Raw genomic sequence first — 18,914 nt, 5'->3', positions numbered from 1 at the left:
AGTAACAGGGACAGCGAGAGAATAATTACAAATAGAATATACATTTTTAAATTTAATTTTATACAATTTAAGTGGGTGTTCGCAATTTATTTACCACTTACGTGAATTAAAAATAGGAATAAAATTAGAAAATATTTTTTCAATGATCTGTTGCAATTTATTTGGACTAAAATACTTTATATAATTTCACTTTATCAATCACACAAAAAAATTAAAATAACTGGGAAATGACAAAGGAAAAAAAGCCATACATTAAAATACTAACAATAACTACAATAATTACAATAACAAATGTTTGGTCCCAGGCCAGAACCATCATCATTAACTATCTGTTTGAAAATGTATATGCCTCCACACAGTGGACGCCATCTTTGTTATGTTGCTGAATCAGGTTTACACCAATGATCCACTGAGGGATGAATTATCATTATCTTCTATGAAGTGTGCTTACCACATGAGTAGTCCTGTTTTATTTTGAATATCCACTGCCTCTTTCGGTGTTAATCTTTTTAAGGAAGGTAGCTGTCAAGTTCCCCAACAAATCTACACAGTGTCCACCCACCAGAGTGAGTTTTATTCTGGCCTCCAGTTCAGACTCCTGTTTCAGTTTATTCTAACCCTGTCAGCCATTTGGATTCATTGTTTACTCCGCAGGAATAGTAAAATGATCCAACCAGGATTAGTGACACTGTGGTACAATCTTTAATTTACTATGTACAAGAACCCATACAGGACACATACTGCACAGTGACTCAGGTGTGTTCATAAAGAGAAAAAAATCTTGAGTTACTACATTCAAATCTATCCAAAGTTTGGAATCAGAAAACAAGTGCCTGGGAAAAACAAGAAGCTGCTGGAGTACAGCTAGCTCTGCATCTCTCTCGAGATGCGGAGGAAGATTCCGCAGGGCGCGATTTAAGTGTTCATCTCTGCAACATCTCTGCACCATGTTTGAGAGCATTCCCCGACCACACTTTTACAGCCCATCTGTCAGCTGCAGTTACATTCACCGGCTGCTCTCCCGGTGTTCCCTTCATTGTCCTCTCTCAGCAATGCAGAATCTTGATAAAGGCCTTTCGAAACTCAATGTTGAAGGTGGTGTAGATGACGGGGTTGACCGCGCTGTTGAGGTAACCCAGCCAGGTGACGGCGCTGTAGAGCGACGGGGAGATGCAGCAGCTGGCGCAGTGAGCCTTCAGCACGTGGGTCAGGAAGAAGGGGAGCCAGCAGATGATGAACACACCTGGATGAGACCGGAACATGTTAGTCTTTCATAAAGTTTAAGATGAACAGCTGCCCAGACACGGTTGCCAGGTGCATGATAATTATTGTGCTTGTACGATAATACAGTTCTCCAAAACGTGCATTTATTTCATGGGTTTGTGACTGTATGGTTGTGAACCCTCATAACATTATGAGCAGGCATAAATCTAAGAGTATGGCTGTAGAGCAGAGGTGGGAAAGTGGGGCCCTTTGCCTGTATTTAACAGCCGCCGTGAGGTCAAAACTGTTCTTTATTTTTCCCCTTCACTGTATTCTTTTCAAACTCAAATTATTTTTACTGAATAATGCTCATTTTATCAGTAATTTTTGTCACTCAAAATAAATAAATTCCATTTTTTTTTTTTTTTAAATTTAAAATTACCGTAATTCCTGGACTATAAGCCCCTACTTTTTTTCTAGCGGCTTATAAAACAGCGTGGCTATATAATATATGGATTTTTACAGGCTGAAACCAGACTAAATTAGAGGCGATGAAATCAGATGCTTTTTATTTTCCCTTAAATCCCTCAAAATGCGCTGTTTTCACCACTGTGTTCACAGATCCGTCAACAGAGTCGATCTCCTGGCGGTCTGGACTCGAGAAGCAGCTGCTGCGGCAGTGGTGTCGGAACTTTCGGCACGTGGGCGAAAACAGCACATTTTGAGGGCTTTAATGTGAATAAAAGATGTGAGACGCTGTCCCAAGACAAAGTGTGTTCAGATCGAAAGACCAATGTGAACACAAGCGAGCAGGGTTTCGGCCCCTGACTTGATCCTGGCTGGAGAGCTGCACCTGTCTATCGTGAGACATGTGATGTAATTTTTGTTATGCTAATGAACGTGAATGTTCGCCAGCCATTTCATTGAATTTACAACATTTGAAGATATAATCCACCAAATGGATTAGCTATGATGCTAACAAACTGTAAACTGCTAACCTCCTTTTAATTTACAAAAGTGCGTATATAGCCAGGAAAACAAATGACCTACAATGCCAACAAACATTCGCTTTAAACAAAAAAGTGTAGCCAATTGAATGTCATAAGCAGTCAACATGTTGCTCACACGACTACACAACTATCTCTTTAACACCGTGAAAACTTGCCACCCAGATGCTACAGCAGTAGCACGACCAGTTGTGCTACTTGGTCTCCGAAGCTCATCCACACAGGTGTTGAATTAGCCGTCCACATGTCCCCAATCTCCCAAATAAATAAACAAACAAACAAACTGCTCCTTCCAACAGACTTCGTAGACTAATAACACAACATGCAAAGCTTGCTGTGGGACCTTTTATGAGATGGCAGATGGGAGGGAACATTTCCATGCTGGTTTAGGAATATCTCATGACGCATTTCTTTTTAAACTCTGATGATAAACTTTAGCCGTAACTGGTTTGCTCACCCAGAACAATGGCGAGCATCTGCGTGGCCTTCCTCTCCTTCTGCTGCGACAGTCTTCCTCTAATTCTCTCCTTAGTTGTCCCCCACTTTTCTCGGCCTCTGTTGACTTCCCGCCAGCTCTCTCGACCCCTCATGCCGTCCTCCTGGGTAGCGAGACGTGGCGTTAGTGCCGAACGGGTTCTGGCTGGGGGTTGAGCTGGAGCTGGTCCCACTGATATAGATAAAGAGATCTGAGCCCGTCCAGCAGGGGGCGACGCTTGGGGAGCCGGCGCCAGGCTTTGCTCCATTTGGGGAAGAAACCGACCCGGCTCGACCTCCAGGGGATGGACCACCGCCTCCTTCACCAGGGTCTGACGCACACAAGAGGAAGGTGGGAGGTGAAAATACAAACCACTTGGAGCACGTCGGTTGACAGCCAACATTATGATGCATCGTCACGCACGTCCTGAGAGGCCACTTGTGTCTGCATCTCACTCCAACACACCTACACCAGGATCAAACCATCTTAATGTCTGCCAGCAAAAACAACTAAAAAAAAAAATTTTTTTTTCAGACTTAATTTATTCACTGCGTTTCAAGTGTTCATTCAGAAAATAAAAATAGTGGGCGCCGGTGTATCACAGTTTAACAGTCCTCAAAGGGTCACTACAGCAGTCTATACAAATAGGAATAGGAATTGATGGACAGGCTGAAACGTCAGGCAAGCATGTGACATCCGGCTGTTCTCTCTTTGATCCCTCTTCCCAGTCAGGGTTCATATTTTTGAACAAAGAGAGAAGGTCCACTGTGATACGCCGACCAACAACTCAATTTCTGACCTGAGCGCAGCATATTGAACGCCATCCAGATTCAAACTCCTAGACAAAACACTCACCACTTTCTTGCGCTGTGGAGCAGCGGTAGCAGGTCTCAGGATCAGAGCACACAACTTGACTTCCTCAGGCTGCGAGCACTTGCTCTGCGAGGGGAGGAGGCGAGAACGCAACCATGAGCACCCTTAGGCATGAGAGGTGGGACAACATGAGACCAAACATGTGTCTGCATTTTTGTAGGCATGACGATGGATATGGAAACTGCTGGTGTGAATCCCAATGAAGTGGACCCTTGGGCTCATCTAAAGTCAGTCACTAAAATGGCTTTCAATGATGTGGCATTTGTACATTTGGATCATTCAAATTCATTTGTGTGTGTTCAGCAAACGTACCCTCCTGTGTCGGTGACTCTCTCTCGCTTCTGGACCTCCGTGAGCGGCGTGTTTACGAGGCGGTGCAGTGCGCCTGCCTCGTCGCCGCAGCACCACGCAGATCTGCGCGTACACCAGCAGGGTGACGATGAAGGGCACGTAGAAGGAGGCTATCGATGAGTAGACGACAAAAGAAGGGTCTGCAAAACTGCACGTGGTCCTGTTTTGGCTCGCTGGATAGGAAAGAGAAAATACACGAGGTATGGTTGCTATTCCGAATCTCTATCTATCTCCGAATTGTGGTTGCTTAACTGACAATTGTATTATTTATTTAATGTTTATTCATTGAAAGACTGTAAATCATGATCATGTGCTAGAAATAAATAAATATTGAAGTTGAGCAGCATTGCCATGTCAATTTTTCCTTTTTTTTTAATATAATGGAATATGTTCATTCACTTAATTCTGTTTACAAAATAAACAAATGATCAGAGCCAGAGTTTATATTCAATTATTGTTAATTATTTCTGTCTTACATAATTCAAATGTGATGAAAGCTGAAGAAAAAGTGGGAAACATTTTCCAGCCTAATAATGTTTATAATAATAAATGATCATGAGACGCAGTCCTGGGTTTTTGCCTCTTGGTGTCCAATTACAAAGATTATCAGCACGATGGCATAATTTAGAATTTGAGCAAATATCATTTGTAATAAGAAGATGTTTTGCATGTGACAGTTAGGATACAAGGCAAAATGCATAAATAATTTTGGGAAAGCAATATTCATTTTAAAGAGTCAAGTTCGAGGTTCCGGGGGCCATAATTGAATTTGGCCCTAGAGAACTTTACTACGGTCTGCAGTTAGTTGAAAAACATGAAACAAAAAACCCACTGCAAAAGAGATGCAGATGAAGCGCCAAATAAAAATGTAAATAAAAACTAAAAGAAAAATTCCCATCAAAATGCTATTGCAGCTGGAGGCCTTAAAAAAACTCAAAACAAAGTTGGTGCTAAATAGTTAGCATGAAAGATAGCTAGCTATTTCCCCTCTTTCCCACTCCATTCACTGACTTAGGGAGTTCATCATTTGTAAGGACCAGCAAGAACAAGAAAAACAGTTCATGAATAAACTCACCGCGGTTGTTGAGTCCAAACAGCAGCGGGCAGGAAATGGCAAAAGACAGGAACCAGACTGCAGCGATCATCACCGCCACTCTCCTCCTGGAGCTGTATCTGGTGTTGTACAGCATCGGCATCGCCACTGCTGTGTACCTGCGATCGGAAAAATTCTACGCATTACAGGCAACACGCAGTGCCACTGGATATAAATGAAGGTGTGTGGAGGCCCAGGCAGTGGTGCGAAGAAGTGGTGTTACTTTTTGTCACACTTTAATGCTCCAGACCGTTAAACGCTAGCTGTTAAATAAATGTTCAGGACGTTAAGTTGGTTTTTCTGCGTTCAGTATAAGTAGAAAAGGTCTGAACTGAGTTGGATGGAATTTTCAGGGAATTTCAGAATCAGAATAGAATTTATTGCCATGGTCAGTGGGGGTTCACCAACTAGGAAAGTGCTCCGAAATAAAGTGCTGTTCATAAATAAAATAAAATAAACAGTCTGACGGCTGAGGAGAAGAAACTGTTCCTGTGACGGGAGGTTCTGGTCTGGATGGACCGTAGCCTCCTGTCAGAGGAAAGAGGAACAAACAGTCCATGTCCAGGATGAGAAGGGTCGGCTCTGATCGCACAATGCGCTGCAGTCTGCCCTTGTCCCTGGAGGTGGCGCTGTTGTACCAGACAGTGATGGATGAATGAATTTGTGAAGAAGGACAAGGAACAAATAACTCAGATTTGGGAGTGATCCGGATCACTGGATCCAGGATTCTTTAGTATTGGGAGGGTGTGTAGAGGGTAGACTGAAGCTGCTTGGTGGAAGTTTGCGCTTTTCTAGTTCATTTCTAGGATCCAAAGCTGTGAATCAGTGACAGCCTGTTGGGAAGCCTGTAGCTGCAACAAGAGCAATCAAACGTTAGCAAATCTTTCACTGCTCAGTGGAGGAATGTGGCATTGTTGGCTTGAGGTGACAAACAGACGCCAGAGATTCTCCTTCAGCAGGTTCCTTTTATCACATTGTCACACTGCCAGCACCACATTTTACTCAAGCTATGATTCTTTTCTGTTGTTACTTTTACCTCAGATGTGATGGCAGATACACCTTCCAAAAGGTGAACGTCTCGTCTTGTCAGCCCAGAGTTTCATTCTTCTTCAGTAGTTAGACTTTATGTTCTTTTTGCTCAGCAGTGGCTTTCATTTTGTAACTCATGCCATGAAGGCAATTTTCACATCTCAAATGATAACAAGACCACAAGACCGCAGTAGAAACCTGGCAACCCGCTCCACCAGTCACAGAGAATCTGCGCTGTGACTTCAGTGGTGACAGCACCGTCTGGTGACCAAGCAGGAGCACTTCAACAACAGTCAAAGATTATCTGGACTGTCCCAGCCATGTCTCAAGCTTGCTCTTTATCTGATCACTTTACTTGTTGTCCTTGGTGTCAAGTATCCTGTGAGGCCTGCTCCGTCGTCATGGTGACACTTCAGTCTGATTCCATGTCTGCAGTGTTGAACTTTGAAAATGTACCGGATCATTTGCTCTCTATCCACTGAATCCCTGTCTGAGAGATGCATTGTACTCTATCCACATATCCTCAACACTGTGATCAGGGCTGAGTTCATATTGGATTTTTTCATGAGCAGCTGTGCCTTGCTCCTTTCTTTAAACTACAAGGCTTGAAGTCAATACTGGACAGCGCTTAGAAGTTTTTCTTTTACATCAGATTTTGTGACGGTCATACTACAGAATGATTTATTGTATTGTATTGTATTGTGTTGAGTGAATAATGCAGAAAACGAACAAAAAAAAAGCCATTCATTTATTTCCCGAAGAAAATCGTCGAGGCATGTTTTGTTTACTGTACTGTACAATGTGTAACCCTTTAAGCTTTATTTTCTCTTGTGACATGTATTAAGAATTGTTACATATCACCATTTTGACACTTTTAAATCACTATTGGGTATGTGCAAGTTATGCTCGTAGCAAACACAAACTTATGGCGAGATGGCTAGCATTAGCTCGCCTCTTTTCCCATACAGCTCTGAGAGCAGTTTGAAAGAAAATGAGTAAAAATAAAATTGTTATTGGGGTATGAAGCTTGCTGGGACGCCACAGATCTTTTCATTTTCTGTAGACCACACATTACATTCTGCTGAATTTGGGCTCCTTTCCCCATTGTTTCTTGAAGGTTTGGTACTTTACCAACTTCATATGATGAATCTCTAGTAGCAGATGGGTGTCAGTTCCTCCAAGTTTTCTCTATACATGCAGTGCAAACCCCAGTTCAAGAAGCACTTAATAGTGATGGGAGGTGTCATGAAACAGTATTGCAGGGTTGATGAAACAGTGTCCTAATTTTAAGAGGCCACTAGATGGCGCTCTTGGTTTAGAAGTGAGCTTTCATTGAATTAGTTGTTCAAGGCCAAACATTTCGCAGGAGACAGTGCCATCAGGTGGGCTTTGAAAATCAGGTCACTGTTTCATGACATCTGATCTAGTCATTGGAGTCACACTGAAGACTGGATACCACAAATCTGAGCGAGGCTCAGAGGAGAATCAGGTCATGAGACCTCTGTGTTGGGTGTTATGTACACATCCAACTGGGAGCCGGCCTATAGCCAGAATCCCATGCAAGAAACAAGCACTTTTTGCCAGTCGAGATGTGTTTAAAAGTTGAATTTCCGCATCTGGAAGTCTATATTTTAATGTATCACTTGACAGCAATGTGGACGTGAGACTGTGTTCTTTTGTTAGGCTGGTTGCTAGAGTCGTCGAAGCATGACTCCAGCGGACAGAGCAGCAGCTTGCGGCTCAGCAGGGGGGTGATGAATAGCGCTTCGGTTAGATAAAGTCTATTTTCGGGATGAAAGCAGAGGACAGTGGAGCAAAACTCTCATCACACGAAGAGGCTTTAATCCCGCTGCTGACACGTGTCATCTGCAATGATTCTTTCAATGATAAGTCTTGTCCATTCAATGGAGTTCCAGAAAACAGGAAAATAATGAGTTATTGATTCTCAGCTGGTGCTGCTTTGTCATTTGGATAAAGTCCTCATAATATCGGTGTAAACAAATGTACCTGTCGATGCTGATGGCGCAGAGGTTGAGGATGCTGGCGGTGCACATCATGACGTCCAGAGTGAGCAGGATGTCACAGTGGATGAGGCTGAAACGCCACTCCCCGACCACCTTCAACAGCACAGGACTCATTGGCATTCTAGCACCAAACTTTTTCAAGGGCAGACATTTCTGCAAACACTGAATAATTGATGGAGAACCTCTGATAATTATCGTCTGGACCGATAAGGAAACATCTGATTCAAAATCCCCCATTTTATTGGGGATTGGAGCTCCAGCACGGAGGGGGTCTTTTGGGAGTTTTTGGTGGAAGTTAACTAATGTGGTGAGGGACTTGGGGAGACCTTTGAGAGAGCGCTGCTTTCCAGACAGTGGGAATGAAACTGATAAAAACTGCAAAGAATGACTTGAAAGACAAAATACATAAATACATTCTGGCCGCTTTTGCTTTATAGACGATGACGCTTTTAGCTCCAACCTGTCGCCTTTGTTCACTTCCTTTTGTTTGCCAGCATATTCACTCACTTTTCTAACCTGAATCTTATCTGTAAAACACCTGTGCTGCATTGTATTTTGACAATCTTTAGATGATGTGAGACAAAATTAAAAAAAAAAAAAAACAGTTTACCGCCCTCATTTGACAGGTGCATCTCATAGATGAAGATAAAATCTGTTTCAAATTCAAAACAGTTTCAGTCCAATATATGCAGAAAGGTCAAAGTTTAAAAAAGTTACTTCATAACAATTTATAATTTACAACATGCATATTTAATAGGCATGCTTGTGTTTGCAGTGGGACAGTTGAGCCAATTGAGTCATTTTCATGGGGCATCTTTTAAGCTCCAAAGTGTCCATTTGCGAAAAAACACAACTAGGGCATCACACGGACAATTGTCAAGTGGAGTTTTGTGTCCTTTGTAAACGCTGAAGTCTGGCTTCCATCGCATGTTGACACACAGTCATTGGCTGCTGTTCAAAAAGAAGTCTCCCCTTATATACTGAGGCTCGTGTGAGGGCAAAATATGGAAAGACAGAAGAAAAATAATATTACATGTAACTAAAAATGTGGTACTTCGAGTATCAGAAAATAGGAAGGTGTAATTGGGCCAGTTCATTATATACTTAAAATATGATATTTGATAATGCATATATTCTTTGATTTTACTAGTTTTATCTAAGGATTCTTATTGTAAATCAATAATAAATAATGGTAGAGGGTATATGTCCAAATATGCATAAAACAATAAGGCATAAAGGCACTTTTTCCCAAGATATTTAAAAAATATAACTTTCAGTTGCTCACTTTTGAGGTAAGAGATAAGCTCCTCCATTATTCAGCCCACACCGTAGAAATTTTGACTATTACCCATTACAAAAATCCAAATTAGAATTTGAAAAGTTGAGAATTACACATACAATATCTTTGGTTTTTTTTGCCACTGTGGGCCACATAAACAAGATAAAGGGCCACTTGTGGCCCCCGGGCCATACTTGACCTCTACATTACATGTTATCTGGTATGTATAGTACCTTGCATGGCCAAATTACAGACTAGGCTATATATATACCAAATGACCTGTAATTGAGTTTCAAGAGCAAAACCTTACTGAGCGCTATCTTATGACATATGGAGCGTCCCATTTGCCTGCAGTTGGAAGTGGGAATGACATAACAGCTTCCTACTTATCCAGGACGGAAGACAAGAAGGTGACACACACAAAAGCTGTCGTGTTTTTTGAGAATACAGGCAAAAAATATACGGTCCAAAATGCGGAAAGTATGGCGGACTAAGAGGTCAGATAAGGAGATAAAGGTATTGTTTGAAAAAACTGTTAGCAGCGTATTTACTTTACTGGTCTCAAGATATCCATGCATTTTCTCAATTTGATATTGGTGTGTCACAGTTTAGCTCCCACTGGCTGCTAGCACCAGGGGAAGCCAACTTTAAATCAATTGCGTGACCGACTTTCCAATTCGGAAATACAACATTGTGTGACATGAATTTCCGAGCTTCTGTTCAGCGCATATCTCAACATGACGCAGATGTCCCATTGAAAATAGTTTAGGGGCATTAGAAGTGAGTATGTGTTGCCTGCAAACACACAAAATTACATGACTTCAACTACTTGTTGCCTCCATCCTTATTACACATAATTGTTGAAGGCCTTTCCTAGCATAAGGCCTCTCTGTTGTTAAGTTTAAAATACGTGAACTGTCCTCCTTCACCGTCCCACAACACACGAGACACTGCTTTTCTACTTGACCCAGCATTCATCCGCTTTGCCATCTTTCACTTTCACTTCCATCAGTTTTTAGGAAATCCAGATGAATTCCCGACCATTAAAATCTCCATTTATGAACCACTGAAAAGGTGAAGCTTGAGCTGTGTACCTCATGATATTTGTCAGTTCTGTATTTATATTACTTACGGACCATTAAAAAGGGTTTGGCAGGCCAGATCTGAGCCCGAACTTTGACACTGTTGTCTTTATCTGTTTGGAAACACAACAGTTTGGAAGATGGTGATGAAAGTATGCAAACCTCCAGGTAGACTCCCCAGGGCATCACCAGTGTGGCCAGCAGCAGGTCGGACACGGCCAGGGAGACGATGAGGTAGTTGGTGGTGGTCTGCAGGGCGCGCTCCCGAGACACCGCCACACATACCAGCACATTTCCAAACACCACGCAGAAGATGAGGAGCACCAGCAGCACTGCATAGAAGTTGTAGGGAGGAGACGGCGCAGATGGAGTCCCAGTGCAGTTGAAAGAGGGCAGTGAGGATGACGACGGAGGGAAGGAGGAGGATGAAGGCTCGAAGGTAAAAATGAAGGAGAAATTGCCCTCCGGGGTTGAGCCCAGGAAGGAGGGAGGGGAGGTCTCATCAGAGTCGTTCAGTAAAGCCATGGTCTCGCCCCCGTGGTCATGGTCGCTCTGAAAAACAGACATACATATAAAATAATGACTCCGGGTACTCCCATTTGACTCGCCGTGCACCCACTTTAACAAGTGCAGCCGCAACATTCGACTCTGACAAGGGAGGAGAATAAATGAGCGGCTGCGGTTAGCGTGGATGGAAACGCACGTCTCACCTCAGAGGACGTGTCTGACAAAGTCACCCCATTTAGTCGCTCAGGCAAAACACAAAGCTACAAAAAAAGTTTCAATGATGAGGACAAGATCGCGAGTGCAGTAGGAAACATCATTCATTTCAAGACAAGCAGGTTGTCGAGCCAAATGTGTAAAAATAATCAGTCAAAGTGACACAACACCAGGGGTGGGCCATTAAATTCCCAAGGGGCCACATTATATACTTGTACTGCTGTGAGGGCTCGTGAGATTTCACTTAAATATTATAAAATAAGGAGAATATTAGGGGAAAAATGTATTATGCCATGATATTACATTTTTAAAAAATGGTTTTTTTTGGCAAATATTTCTTAATATAAATCATAAATATTGGCAGGACAGGTTCATTACTTTTATGGACAGAATTTCTAGGCGCAGCCAGGGGTCGGAGGGGATCCGGTTCGGGAACCACAGAGTTTCATCTCTGCTATTTGCGGACGACGTTGTTCTGCTGGCTTCATCGGACCGGGACCTTCAGCATGCACTGTGGCTGTTTGCAGCCGAGTGTGAAGCGGCCGGGATGATGATCAGCACCTCCAAGTCTGAGGCCATGGTTCTCGACCGGAATAAGATGGTTTGCTCTCTCCGGGTCGGTGGAGAGATCTTGCCCCAAGTGGTGGAGTTTAAGTATCTCAGGGTCTTGTTCTCGAGTGTCAAAGCAGCGCTGCTGTGGTGCGCGGCGCTCCTCTTCCCACACACTCACAGAGAAGAAGCGCAACTTCCAGCTGTGTTTAAACCTGGTGCGCCTCTAACTTGACCACACACTTTCACCACAGAACCATGGAGGGAGGGATCCTTGTCGGACCGCGACGCCAAAGACTGTCTGCACCACAGAGCTAACAGAGCTAACAGAGCTAACAGAGCTAACAGAGCGAACAGCGAACGTGACGTCACAGTTCAAAACTTTATTGATACTCATGGACTGTCAAAGTTTGCATTGCGGTTTAAAAGTTGGAGAAACTAAATGCACAACAAAATAAATGCGCTCCAAAATGTGAAGATAAAAAGAATATTTGTTTTTATGAAGCAAGTTCCGGCAAAGAATGCTAAGGGTTTGTGTGATAAAATCGAAACAGCTATTTAAAGTTAGTAAATAAATAAATAAATCATGATGTATCTTGCCATATTTCCTCCCCTTTCTGGACACACGTCAAACAAATACATTTCTGGCAATTTGTTTCTGCAAACAGCCTGGCAAAACAACAACCAAGTGTCAGTCGCTACAGTTTTTCACAAAGGAATAGGGATTTTCTATAGGACTTTAAGCACAAGTGCGCTTTGGCTGAGGTTCTTTTGGTGGTGAGCCTCAGGATTTTGTCAAAGAACCAATGGTGCCGTGCCAACACTGCCTTCGGTAACCAGCATCACCAGCACTTTCACCCTTTCATTCACAGTCTCCACTAGGGGCATCGCAACACAGAAGCAAGTGTGGCAATTTCCAGCTGGAGAGGGGCTCCAGAATGACTGGCATCTCTCCGCATCAGTGACAATAGGGCAAATTTAAAGTGCGACAATCCCATCAATCCATCACACCGATCCCCTCACAGATGCCAAGCCTTCTCCAGGCTCTAATGACTCCACATGGGAGCCCACTGAAGAGCCAGTCAGTCTACTTTGTCAGAGACTTCTGAACTCTCATGCTCCAGCACCACAAGAAGAGCAGACATCACATGACTTAAAGTCTCCCTGCTGGTTCATGTGTCTTTACCAATTGATTTCAACATGCCTCTATCACGCTTGTGACCTTTTTTGATTTGCTCCTGCAACATCAGCCCTGTGGACCGTCCACCCAAACAAATCTATATCTTCAGACATTATGGTCCGGAGTGAGCTGATATTTTTCCACCCCAGACACGTCTTTTAACCTTTACCTCCACTGTGTTTACGGTTGAACAATTTCTCTCTTGTTTAGTCTCATGGCACCGACGCTCGGACGGGCTAGGAACAGTGGTGGGTTCTGTTCTGGCCTGAGGTCAGGTGAGGCTGTTTCAAAGCCCACAGATACACTTCATTGACCACATTTGTGAGCTCTTACATGGAACATTCAAAGTGAAATGACGAGGGAAGCAGCCTGAATATTTGAGCGTCCTGTATGAATTGCCCTTTGAGGCCTACGCGGATGATGTGAATGAACCCATCACATGTCTCCATCACCTGGATGACTGAACACGACACAACTAAGAGGAGAAAAATAAATCGATAATAATCTATCTCACCTATTGACCCCCGGGTGGCCAGGACACAGTCGAAGAGAATCACCTTTTGGGGGCGTATTGATTAGACAATGCGCAGCAGAGGTATCGATTCTACACTGGTAGCTATCGATCTGACACAGTGAAGGATTTGTTGTCAACATTAATGGAGCTGAGGAGCAGAGGAGGAGCAGAGAACATGATAGGATCATTCCCTTCAATTGACCATGAACTGACAAACGTACTTGAATCACTATATCTTTGAAGGTTTCCAATCACATAAAAAAAAAAACTATCAAATGAAGCAGTTTGTCTTTTGCCTCAAGGTTGACTCGCTCTGCTGACCACACAAGTTCAATCTTCCTTTAAGTCTAGCTTCTAGTTTCACACTATCAAAGAGCAGTACGATTGTGATCGTCCGCGAGAGAAAGCGATGGAGAAACATTGAAGCAGACGTGAAAGTCGGAGAGACAAAATGGCCGCCTCTGTAACGGAACCGACCCAAATGCGGTCAGTATGACATCATCAAACTCATTTACATATCTGTATTTGAGAAATATAGAGCAACAAAATTTGAATTAATGTGTATTTTGTTCAGTTTATTTTCCGTGATGCATAATGTTAAATACTTCTCGTTGCAAAAGAAAGTCGCTAATGTATTATTCTAGCGTGCTTTTCCTGAGGAAAATGTGAGAATACTATCAGATTCTGTACGTCATTTTTTTCAGGATAAAAAGAGGAGAAATTCACCTTCATGGACTTCATTTTTGATGTGATGCTACTGAAGACCTAAATCACCGTGGGCAGTTTTATACCCTTGTATAGCAATAACAGGAAATAGAGTGACAACAGGTGACATCTTTTGCAGCCTGTAATAAAGATCCTGCAGGGAGAAAATGTTTCAAGGTTCCAACTCGAAAAAATTATGACCAATGGGTGCCTCCTGAGCCCAACTGCTGCACCACAATAAGGGACCTTTGTCCACAGAAATGTTGAATTAACAAGTGACCTACAACTTACCATTGTCTCTATAATAATGCTTTGTTGTTTTTCTTCATTCAAAAATGATTTTCTTCCGTCAGCAGACCATTCAAGAGACGGTGATTTGGCATGGAGGATCTGGTGTAGATGAATGAGGTCTGTAACTAGGCACTCTTGGAAAGTTTGGACTGAATTGGTGACGATAAAAAAATGCTAGTTTTTAATTATCAGAAGTAAATATTTCTCCAATCCGCAGCTGTCCTCACACTGTCTGTCCCTTACATCACCCGGCCAGAATGCACGACTTGAGTTGAAGGAAAATGTCCAGTCCCTGATCAGCTGACGTCTGTGGCCTACATCACAAATCCCGACATCCTCACCACTTCACCCGAATACAATGGGTTTAGTTCAAGTGAGCAACACAGACCCTAAAAACCAAGCGATAAGTAGAAGTAGATAAACAAATATAGTGGTACCTCGGTTTTCGAACATCCCGGACTTCGAACAAATCGGAGTTCGAACGAAAATTTCTAGATTTTTTTTTTTTGCTTCAGATTTCGAACAAAAATCCAGAACTCGAACGCCCCCGAAAAAAGCCGGAAAAAACATAAAGCGCATGGACCGATCAGCTGACCCACGACGCGCTTTGTTATTGTGTATAACGCAGCCTCTGTATGCAGCCGTGTCCCGTTAGCTACATTTACTGACTGTTTTTCTTCATACTGAGGTGTAAAACCTTTCCTGTCTCCACACTGGACCGTGGTAGAGCGTCACAGGGGTGGTGCTCGCTCTCCACACCTCCGAGGCTGGAGCGCTCACTCCAGGGTTTGATGTCCTGTTGTGGGCTGGAGCTGGGACAGGAATGAGGCGAGTCTGGGACAGAGCGTGACTTGGTTTATGACTTTGTCACAGCCAAACTGCACAGAAGCGCACATTCAGAGCTGGACACGCACCGGGCACCTCTTCACTTCTGGAGAGACGTCACTCACTCGGCAACCCCTCCCACATGCAGCGGCCACACACATAGAGGAACAGCGCACCTGCAGCAGACACTCTACATTCACTCCTACAAAAGCCTATTTTAAGGCTTGGAACGCATTATTTCTTTTTCCATTCATTGTAATGGGAAAAAATCAATTCAGATTTCCAACAAATCGCTTCTCGAACGGCTGTCTGGAACGGATTGCGGTCGAGAACCGGGGTACCACTGTACATCAAGGTTGGTCCAGGGTCATCATAGTGGCGGAAGTCATTTGATTTTAAAGATATCTTTGACATGAGAAAAATAACACAAATTGTCCCTCCACGTGCAACAAGCTGCCCACACTTCAATTACAGAACTAGCAGGGGACTCATGGCAGCATTAAATGGGGGAGTGGGAGGACAGCATGACACCAAGTCATCAGGCTAGAACATACGACTCAAAAGGCATTGCATTATGGAAAACGCATATTAGATGATTTGAATTTTAATTTGCAAGTAAATGAAAAGGATATTCGTCAAAGCTAAATGAATCATTACCATTTTTTTAATAGCACCAAGTAATACACTCTTATCTCGCTATGACTCACCACACTCAAATAAAGAGCCATTACTCTAACCTTATGAAACCACACATTTTCAATTCTTTCCTGTCTGATGCTGTTTTATAGCGCCACACTCGAATCCTCTTAATCCACCACGGATCTCCTCCGGCATGACTCCAGTGGCTCCTCTCCCTGGATCTAATCTTGCGCTCCTCTCCTCCCTCACTGCTCAGTGAAGACACTTGACAGGTCCATTACATCCTCGGCCTTGTCCATCCTCCTCTCCCTTCCAAATAAAGCTCTGAGTAACAGCTTTCTTTCATTACTCTTTTGTATGGAGGAGAAAAACAGTAGTGGAAATACTAGGCTGCAGCTTCATCAGCTCTCTGCTGAGTTCATGGCAGAGAAACATCGACTGTAACAGGCTCCGTCTCCCAGCGCAGCTCACCATCACTTGACTCTGCCTTTTAACAAGTATGGTTTTTAAAACCTCAAGAGCGCCTATCGATTAACTCCAGCCTCTGCAGAAACCTGCGGGGAGACAAATATGCTGCGGTCCTGTGGAGCCTTGTTAACTAATCTGACAATCTACTGATGCTTTTGAATTCCCTTACACAAGGGTCAGTGGACGTGAGGTCGCAGTTGAAGCTGTTTGGACCTGTTTAAGGAATGGTGACTGCACCCTGATGGAAGTCTGCTCTGGGAAGGGAGAAAAGGTCAGGTCGGTTTTAGAAGGTCAGCGATGAAGCGGATGGAAATGACTGCTGTCAGCATGAGCTGCTTCTCGGAACTGTTGCACTTCTGTCTGTCCACATGAGCAAGACTGGGTTTGGTCTGTGATGAGGAGTGGTCGTCTTAAGAGTCGTCGCTCATACGTTCAGGCTGCAAGGCATGGCTTGGGGGCCACAAGAGGCCGTTGATGTGAGTCGAGACTGCCCTACTCACCTCAGTGCAAAAGTGTCTGAGTATAACGTGGATTCTTTGGACCTGACCGACCCAGACCTGCACCTGTAGAATCCTTCATTCAGAACTACCGTAATTTCCAGTGTACAAGACATGGATAATATATGGATTTTTGCAGGCTAGACAGCATCATGCTGCCAAACTATTGAGCCTGATCACATCAAAACGTGGAAATCACGGGTGTTTTAGTGACCTTAAAGCACTCAAAATGCGCTGTTTTCACCCATGTGTCCGCAGCTCAGCCCGCAGAGCCGATCTCCCGGAGGACCGGAGACGAGAAGCAGCAGCTGAGACCGGCTGTGGTGTCGGAACTTCAGACACATGGGCGAAAACAGCATATTTTGAGCGATTTAATGCGGATAAAAGATGTGAGGAGTTCATCACTCAAGTTCAGAACATTACTGACTTTGTTTCATGAGTCAGTGTCCATGCAGGACCCTGTTTTCTGAAGTAGTTGAGAAGGGATCCTCATGCATTTTTAAGCCAGGTGCGCCACTGACCTTTCAACGGTGCAGACAGCACCACTGCACCCGCGGGTCATGCATGAATAAGATGTATTTTCTGTCTTATATTTAGTGGGTGGAGCTAATATTCTGGGGGCTCTATAGTCTCTATAGAGTCTCCATAGTCTATAGTCTCTATAGAATTTACGGTACTACATTCCTATCTGTCAGCTCTCGGGTGGGTGAAAAGTCGCCGCAGGAATCACGCACCACAATTACTAGTCTCGGCAGTGACAACAATCTAGACATGGGTCAGAGATGCTAACATTGAGGCGGTCAGGTCATGCTAACACCTTAATGCCTATATTTGGCGCCGATAGTGACTTTACGTTAAGATATAACAACTACAATGATGGCAAGCTGGCTGTTTGGAGACGTAGACTCAAATCAAATACAAACATATACTCTCTGAGAAGCAGTTTCAAATCTGTGCTCTGCGCTCTGACAGCAGATAATCGCTGCTTCTACAGCAAATTGGCCAGAAGCCAGCAGCCTGGGTATTAAACTCAAATTAACACGGCCATCTAAGAGCTTCTGATCACAAATTGGAGAATCTGCTGCGACTGTGTCCGACGGATCTCTCTGTCCAAATTATACATCACGTTCAATGCTCCATCATCTTGTCAGCTCCTCAGCTTCAGGCTAAACCACTACATTACAGCAGGACTGTTACTCGAACGGGAATATAGCTTCAAAACATGAACAAAAACAGGAGAGTAGACAAACTATTCCCTCTGTAATAAACAGAAGCTAAAATATCAAGAATTGTTTACCTTTATTTATTCATAAATTATGACACATCCCTTCACTTCTCTTTCTGTATGTAAACAGATCAAAATCAGACAATGAATAGTCTATTATGGAACAAAAACTTTTTTTTTAATTCTGTGGAAATAAGAAGAAGAAGAAGCACGCATTCACAAAAGTCCGTCTCTTTATAACTATTAATATGGTATCCATGCTTTAATGCATAACAAGTGAGTTTCTTAAATATTTACAATGGTATTCTTTAAAATTAAATAAAAATGTAGCTGTAAAGTCAAATTTGAAATATGTTCTATTCTCTAGGACCTCAAAAAATAAATAAATAAATAAAAAACACAGTAAAAAAGTCAACAGTAATTGTGTACCTGTGGTGCCCTGTGTGAAAGAAAATAAAAGTGTTTTTTTAATATCACAAAACTACTTTGGATCTGAAGAGGAACATGGAAAATGCCGCTCTGAAGCGGGTGATAAAATGAATTCACTCACTCAGGTGTCGCCTCCTCGCAGCAACTGTTGACATCCTGGCTCGTCTCTTCTCATCGGGGGTGAAAACCAGTCTCTCCGGCAACAGATCCTCAGCATCCGACAATATATAGTCGAGACCCCACCTTGGCCTCCGTCAGGGCGAGTGAGAGATTTAAATAGTCAGGCGCACACGCACTCAGCTAAGACTCCGCCCACAAGTGGCTCGCGTCGAGCGCTGGAGATGACGCACCGCCAAAGTAAAAACGGAATTACAGAGAAACTATCAAAATATTATTGAAGAAAAACGATATTCTGATGGCCTATATTCATGATAAACTTATTGTGCAAGCATGAAA

The 18,914-nt window shown here is 43.2% G+C and overlaps 1 protein-coding gene across 4 annotated transcripts; it reads right to left on the bottom strand.

Annotated features, from left to right (window-relative positions):
- Nucleotides 1-723: 723 nt before the first annotated feature.
- drd2l (dopamine receptor D2 like) lies at nucleotides 724-18,714 on the bottom strand. 4 transcript variants are annotated; one of them, XM_053843727.1, is made up of 9 exons: nucleotides 18,580-18,714; nucleotides 10,579-10,968; nucleotides 8,039-8,148; nucleotides 4,985-5,121; nucleotides 3,871-4,082; nucleotides 3,541-3,624; nucleotides 3,109-3,150; nucleotides 2,668-3,016; nucleotides 724-1,243 (listed from the first exon to the last, which is right to left on the bottom strand). In XM_053843727.1, exons 2-9 carry the CDS (start codon nucleotides 10,939-10,941, stop codon nucleotides 1,047-1,049), a joined length of 1,494 nt encoding a protein of 497 aa, XP_053699702.1. In that variant the 5' UTR covers nucleotides 10,942-10,968; nucleotides 18,580-18,714; the 3' UTR covers nucleotides 724-1,046. The 4 variants fall into 4 exon arrangements, with proteins under 4 accessions (XP_053699702.1, XP_053699703.1, XP_053699700.1 ...); XM_053843728.1 differs by lacking the exon at nucleotides 3,109-3,150; XM_053843725.1 differs by lacking the exons at nucleotides 10,579-10,968; nucleotides 18,580-18,714 and having other exon boundaries at nucleotides 8,039-10,524.
- Nucleotides 18,715-18,914: the final 200 nt, after the last annotated feature.

Source organism: Synchiropus splendidus, chromosome 15 (assembly GCF_027744825.2).
Source record: "Synchiropus splendidus isolate RoL2022-P1 chromosome 15, RoL_Sspl_1.0, whole genome shotgun sequence".
Taxonomy (NCBI): domain Eukaryota; kingdom Metazoa; phylum Chordata; class Actinopteri; order Syngnathiformes; family Callionymidae; genus Synchiropus; species Synchiropus splendidus.
Note: the sequence above shows the minus strand (reverse complement) of the source record. Positions and strands in the feature narration are given on the sequence as shown.

Bases quoted from the DNA above. Each gene is read 5' to 3' on its own strand.
- drd2l (XM_053843725.1), bottom strand. From the start codon at position 8,604: ATGCAGCACAGGTGTTTTACAGATAAGATTCAGGTTAGAAAAGTGAGT. The intron at 4,083-4,984 runs GTGAGTTTATTC...TTTCCTATCCAG, and splicing joins GTTTGGACTCAACAACCGCG to CGAGCCAAAACAGGACCACG. The intron at 3,625-3,870 runs GTACGTTTGCTG...CTCCCCTCGCAG, and splicing joins AGAGTCACCGACACAGGAGG to AGCAAGTGCTCGCAGCCTGA.